General features: G+C 43.0%; 1 protein-coding gene across 1 annotated transcript; it reads left to right on the forward strand.

Annotated features, from left to right (window-relative positions):
- The first annotated feature begins 697 nt into the window (after positions 1 to 697).
- LOC104540818 (protein SCO1 homolog, mitochondrial) lies at positions 698 to 6476 on the forward strand. Its single transcript, XM_010184711.1, has 4 exons — positions 698 to 989; positions 1902 to 1994; positions 2106 to 2221; positions 6112 to 6476. Exons 1-4 carry the CDS (start codon positions 698 to 700, stop codon positions 6238 to 6240), a joined length of 630 nt encoding a protein of 209 aa, XP_010183013.1. The 3' UTR covers positions 6241 to 6476.
- Positions 6477 to 7073: the final 597 nt, after the last annotated feature.

The following is a 7073-nucleotide window of genomic DNA, read 5'->3' on the forward strand; positions in this document are numbered from 1 at the left end:
TCGCATTTTGTGAGCACGTTTCTCACTTGTGCGTTTGATTTTGCTCACTGCTGCTGGTCGATGCAGCGCAGACGTGGAGGGGCGATCTCGCCTGTGCAATGATTTCCCTCTGTAGCGCGTGCGAGCGTTTTCCTGTCCTGCAGTAACTGCCCACTGGTTTCATTTTCATGTTTTTAGTGGTGAAAATCAGAAGTATTACAGCTTTCAGGGTTTGTTAAGTTTTTAAGGGATGCTTATTTTTTCTGTTCTGCAGGGAGCCAGGTACCTGTAATTTTTTATATTTTTAAATAAAAATACAGTCAGATTCATAGAATTGTAGAATGAGTTTGGTTAGAAAAGACCTTTGAGTCCCACCATCAAAGCAGCACGAAGTTTGCCACTAGACCACGTTGCTAAGCATGACATCTACTTGTCTTTTAAACACCTCCAGCGATGGTGACTCAACCGCCTCCCTGGGCAGCCTGTTCCGGTGCTTGACAACCCTTTCAGTAAAGAAATTCCTCCTAATATCCAGCCTAAACCACCCCTGGTGCAACTTGAGGCCATTACAATGCAGATTACAATGAACCTGATTGTTGTGTTTCAAAGGAGTTTAGTGATATATTTGATTTTGCCAAAAATTGAATGCTTTTTGGAAGTCTTGAACGCATTGGGCTTCTGCATGATGTGCATTGGTAGATCTTGACATCCCAGCGCCATGGGCCATGACTCTGCGACTGCTTCTGAGGCTCACCTGGGAGGCAGTGTGGATCGTGGCATGGATGTGTTTGATCCTCTCTTGTTTTTCATAGAGCTGGAGAAGGAACGAAACCGAGGCATTGGGAAACCACTGCTGGGAGGGCCCTTCTCACTCATCAACCATGAGGGACAGCCCAGGACCAGCAAGGACTACGTCGGCCAGTGGGTGCTGATCTACTTCGGCTTCACACACTGCCCTGACATCTGTCCTGACGAACTGGAGAAAATGATTCAAGTGGTAGATGAAATCGGTATGGGAATTCAGGTGGTGTAGTGGTTCTTTTTGTTGGAGGTCCAGGTTTATTGTGGTAAAACATCACAAATGGTAATAACTGATGATCTTTATTAAAAAAATGCTACTGATTTCTATTCAGTAGTTCAGTTAACTGTCCAGTGCTACATACATCAGTCTACCGATCACTAGGATCTGATACTTAGAACGTGACAGCACTGATAACAGGGGACTTCTTGGTAATAAGACACGATGGTGGCAGGTTACAGAGAATGGTGCCGCTGCGCTGTATTTTTGCCAGAAAATGGTTGTGGGTATATTAGGGAGTTTTTTCCTTCTATTTTATTTATTCTGAGAACAGGCCTCTGTGAGAGTCTCTTCTGAGGATGCCTGTGCTGTGGAATGAGGGTTGGGGGAAGGCTGCGTGACAGAGGTGCTTTTCTTAGCCTGCAGGCCCTGAAGAGTTGTGGAGCAACTCTTCCCACCAAGCAGGTGGGAAGGTGGGCTGAAAAAAATACAGTGAAGGCTGTGGCTAGAACATGAGGGGAAGAGCCTGAATTGCATCTTCACCTTTCCTGCTCCAGCATCACAGGCGTGTTTTTGTTGTACTTACCATTGTGCTTTCATAAATGCATCATACCCTGGCATTTTCTGCATCAGAGCCAATTTGTTGACTCTCCTAAGCAGGGCAGGGTCTCCAGCGGAGAGGCTGGAAGTGTAGCTGCACCGATCACAAACACAGAGCGTTGGATTTCACGGCATTTGCTTAATTTACAAATTACCTAAATTAAGTTGCAGAAAATGGCCTTTTTTGTCCCTTAGGATGGGCTTGGATTGATGTTTACAGTAGCTTGGCTGTGAGCTTGTTTCAAGGGAGGGAATACATGATTCTTATTTTTCTAAGAAAAAATAATGATCGTTAATGTCACAGATGGAATTTCATCTTTGCCTAATCTGACCCCACTCTTCATCACCATTGATCCCGAGAGGGACAACGAAGAAGCCATTGCCAGATATGTTAAAGGTATTACTGTTTTCTTCTTCCGAGTCTTATAGCTTGTAATAAAGACCACTGAAAAGGAGGCTGTTGATGAGACTCTTCACTAAAATGTCTAAATGTCTTCTTTCTGTCTAGAATTTTCTCCAAAGCTGATTGGATTGACTGGTACCAAGGCACAGATTGACCAAGTGGCCAAAGCTTACCGTGTGTATTACAGCGAAGGTCCCAAAGATGAAGACAATGATTACATAGTAAGTAAATGTAGGGTCTTTGCCTAATGAAAGACTTTGGATAAGAACAGGGTATAGATTTTAAAATCAGAAGGCAGCTGTTGCACTCTATGCTGAAGTCCTGCATGACAGACTCCTGCTGCACCAATGTGTTAAGCTGCGTTTTAGAGATCTCAGTCAGAATCAAGGTGCCCTCTTACAAGCTCAGAACCTCACTGAAACATGTTCTAAAAAAGTACAATCCCTGACCTGCTCGCAGAGTAGCGTATGAACTAGCAAGCCTGGCAGTAATTGGAACTTTTTTCTGTTGTGTAATGTTTTTGTCTGGCTGCTTTCCTGTGTGCTCCAGAGTGAAAATGGAACTGGAAAGTTAAGACAAAAGGAAGAGGGAGAAAGGAGAGGTAAAAGTAACAACTCATTTCCTGCCAAACTGACATCAAGGAGCGGGTTTTGCTGTCAAAAGACTTGGGTGATGCATAATCTGCCTGCAGATACTGTGGGGCTCTTCTTCCTGTGTCAGATGAGCTGGAAGAGAGAGAACATTAATGCTAAATTAAGTGGGAATAAAATACATAGGGTAATAGTGCGAAGGGGGAAGCTGAGGTTTAAGTGAAGCTAAATTGGGTAGTCAAATTCTTACTCTCTGAAAGTGAATAGGACTGGTTATAGGGCTCAGAGCTGCTGCCGAGGCCTTCCAGGCTTGGCACATCCTGAGCAGACCTGAAGAGTTAAGCAGGTACAAGTGATGTGACAAGTGAGGATACACATTATATGATCTTTTTTTTAATATATATTACAAGAACTAAGGGCATCAGAGAATGCTAAAAGCAGGTTCAAAAGGAAAGGTGATGGTTCTTGTTGCAACGGGCACATGAGAAGTGGAATCCCTTGCTACAGATGCAGATGGTAGAAGTTTATGGGAGTCCGCAGGGAATCTTGTTAGTCTTTGGAAAAAACAGTCTGTTGAGTATTATGAAATGCACAGAAATCTTGCCTAGCTCAGGAAGCCTGTGAGCTAAAAATGTTTGGAAACTGGGAAGTAACAGAGGAAGATAGTGTATTTTTGATGCTGGTTTTATACTCTTCCTTAAAGCAACCTGTGTTGGCCTCTATTTGAGATAGGATGCTGAGGCAGATTGGTTTTGGTCTGATCCAGTATTGTCTATTCCTCATCTGTTGTTTAAAACCACCTAACTGCAGCAAATAAATTAATCCATGTGGACTAAAAGATTGGTGGAACAAAAAAGTGGTGCATAGAAAGAAACAGGAAGAGCAGCACATGATCTCAGTAAAGAGAAGACGGAATCATACTGGTGATATGCACTACTCTGTGTTACTAAAAGGGATGTTAAGTGGGAGATTAACAACTTGTTTTCACTTGAAGTGGCAACTCAGCTACAGAAGTCTGTGTCCGTGATACTGTATTTGAATGGAGGAGTGAAGCTTGCTGGAGAAATTCAACAATTTCGATCTAGCATGAATCTGAAAATAAATTTAAAGATACTGCTTAATATCAGATTTATAAAAGGAAGTTTGTGGAAATGCAAGAATAGGTTATAGGAACAGGATTGGCAAATGATGCCTGGTCAGGAGAGGGAAAGAATCGGTAGAATCTGACATTAAATGAGTGAACTGAAGTTGAGGGAGGGATGATGGAAAGAAGCCAGAAAAGCTGAAGGAGTGCTGCTGCTTATAACGTAAACCACACGTGGATTCTAGCAAACCACAGCTGGATTCTGGCATGACCATGAAGTACAGGGATTTGGCCAAGGAAAATAACTCTATAGATGACAGCAACTTCAAGGGAGGCTGGAGAATGAAACTGAACTGGAGAATGTAACTACAGATGTAATGAAGGGAGAAGGGATCCAGTATCCAAGGAGAATGGTGCTGGTTTGTGATTGAGTTGTGAGTCCGAGAGAAGGGAAGAGCAGCAGAGAAAGGACAGTGAACTGGGAACAGAAGAGCGGCCTGGGAGCCCCAGACACGGTGCCAAGGAGGAAGAGTATCACTGCATCTCTTCAGGATTTGTCATAGGCTCTTGGTTTTGAGAGGCAGTGAGCTCTGTGTTCAGGGCAGGCAGGGCAGAGGACACGTCTCTGAAACAGAATGGAAAGAGGATAGCAGCAACAGCAGGTCAGGGTGGGAGAGCTTGAGGCTGGTTTTGTGCCTTTTTGAGATTTATCTGGGTAATTACTACTCTGCCAATTCTTCCAGTAAGGCTTTTTTTCCCTCATCATGTCTTACATGGATCTGTCATACCAGTTGGTGATTGAGACTGAAGTTTGTGCCAGAGCAGATTCTGTTTTCTCTACAGGCTGCTGGGAGGTGGGGAAGAGGAAGAGGTCCACTACGACCAGTTAAACTTGGCTGCTTGTTTTGACCTGAAAAGAGCATCGAGATGAGCATTTAGAAATTATAATTTCTAAATATCTGCTTAAAGTTATTAAGTATTACTTGAATACTTGGAGAGTTGGGCAGGGAGAAACTTAATAAAATTCAACAAGGGCAAGTGTAGAGTACTGCATCTGGGGAAGAACAGCCCCATGTACCAGTACAGGATGGGGACTGACCCGCTGGAGAGCAGCTCAGGGGAAAATGACCTAGGAGTCCTGGTGGACAGCAGGCTGACCATGAACCAGCAATGTGCTCAACGGCCAAGAAGGCCAATGGCATCCTGGGGTGCATTAAGAAGAGTGTAGTCAAGGGAGGTTATTGTCCCCCTCTACTCTGCCGTGGTGAAGCTTCAGGCACAGCTTGAAAAAGAATGGTCTTTAGCATGCAAACTGCACTCCATCATGACTGTATTTAATACTCCACAAGCCAGGGAGTTAAGGTGCAGGCTACCTGTTTTTTTTTTTTTTCTTGTTTGTAGTTGAAGGATATAAATTGTGATTCAGATTCCTTAAAAAAAGAGTCTTCTAGGACTTGATTTTGTGGCCTTATCTTGAACATCTGAAACTAGATTAAAATATTTGAAGTAAACCTTCTTCAATAAAATTCTGAGAAACATTCAGTGACAGAAATCCCGTTAAATTTAATGCATCCTTTTAGCTTTTGGTACTGGAAATATTTATGTGATTTCTTAATTTCCAACACAGTTGTACTCTCAGTGCATGAGTACATTTCAGTTCTTTTTCTCCAGTGAGATGATGTAGTCCTTTGAGCAATTGGATTCATGGCCTCCATTTTCAGTATTTTCTGTCTTTGCTTTAAAGATGGTGTCACAGTTAGATGCAGACAGTACTTGCAGTGGCATTTTAAATACATTTGCACTTTATTTGTATATAAATCAAACTGGAATACCTCGTATGTTCAAGTACTTGCTGCTTTGACCATTTTTTACGTTATTTTGATTTGGACAGTAGAGGGAGCCCCCTCCCAGAACTCGCATTTCCCTCTGCACCAACTTCTCTGTCAACTGTATCCCAGTGGTGCTATTGGTTCTGTAGTCTGCACTGACATTGAACTTGGTTTAATGAAATCTCTGTGTTTTTATCAAGTTTGCTTCATATTTGCAGCAGGAGCTGCTGCTCAAACCTTGTGAGGTTCATGGAGCATCATGAGAAGTGGAGGGAAACTGGAAAAAGCGAAGGGGAAAGACCATTAGCCCACAGGTTTCCCCCAGCCTTGTCGGTGCTGCGGGAAGGGTGCCAGCAGCTTAGGGAACATTTGTCTGCTCACAATAGTCCTCCACACATTCTGAGCAGGCAACTGTTTTTATTTATTTTCTTGGGTAAAACAAGAAAAGGTTGCTGATGTGATGCTGAAGTTTTCCTTATGTTGCTTTAGCTTGTCCATCTGAAGTTCCCTCAGACAGCTGATCCAAAGACTGAATGCGATGCTGTTGCTGCTGACTTTGGAAGATGTGCAGGATCTTTTTTACCAAGCTGGCCTGTGCTCTCTTGCAGGTGGATCACACAATAATCATGTACCTCCTCGGGCCAGATGGCAACTTTGTGGACTATTATGGTCAGAATAAGAGGAGCACTGAGATTTCTGCTTCTATAGCTGCGCACATGAGAAAATACAGATCCTAAAACACAAGATCTTGAAGATTCATGTGAACATCACCTGTAGGTTTGGGTGTAATTGGGCATTGGAATTAAAGCAGAAACACACAGTGTAACATCCTGTCAGCACGTGCCTCCTCTCTTCCAAATAAGAAAGACAACTGTACTTCTGCAGAATACCATGATCAGAAATCTCTGTAGAGCCTTTCCCATGGATATTGTTTGCAGCAAGATCTAGGCTACAGAATGAAATCCGGGACTTCTCTGAAACATTGTTGGAAGCAAAAAATGGAAAACGCTTTTCATTTGGAAAGAATGTGTGTATCACTGGTAAAATTAGTTGGTATCTCTTGGCAAGACATCAGCAAAGGACGGTCACTGCAGGAGGATGATGACTTGATGGAAAGCCATGTGGGACGTGGCATTCGCAGAGGACCCCTGCCCTCTTTTTTTCTGCACTGTTTTGCTTTCTGGGAGATACAGTAACAATATAATAAGCAGGAGAGCGTTAAGAATATTTCTTTATCAAGGTTAAGAAGGTGAAGGTCACTGTAAGCATCAGCAGCCTCCACGCATGGGACCAGCCTTGTAGTTTGCCTGATCTCTTCTTAATTTGAATGCAGAAATGAATTGGGTTTTTATTGGTGATTTTGCCAGGTGGACGCTGTCAACTTATAACGAAATGAGTAATGGGTTGCAAATAGATTTTTCTTCTGGTCTGAATGTTTTTATGCATAGTTGGCCTGAATGTGCTATGCTGAACAGTGAAGTGGGGAGGATGATGGAGACCTGTGTCCATGCATGGGGCTGTCAATCAGAAATATTTCATGCAGTGCAGCATTTGAAAATAAAGATTGATT

This window comes from Mesitornis unicolor, unplaced genomic scaffold (assembly GCF_000695765.1).
Source record: "Mesitornis unicolor isolate BGI_N332 unplaced genomic scaffold, ASM69576v1 scaffold20325, whole genome shotgun sequence".
Classification (NCBI taxonomy): domain Eukaryota; kingdom Metazoa; phylum Chordata; class Aves; order Mesitornithiformes; family Mesitornithidae; genus Mesitornis; species Mesitornis unicolor.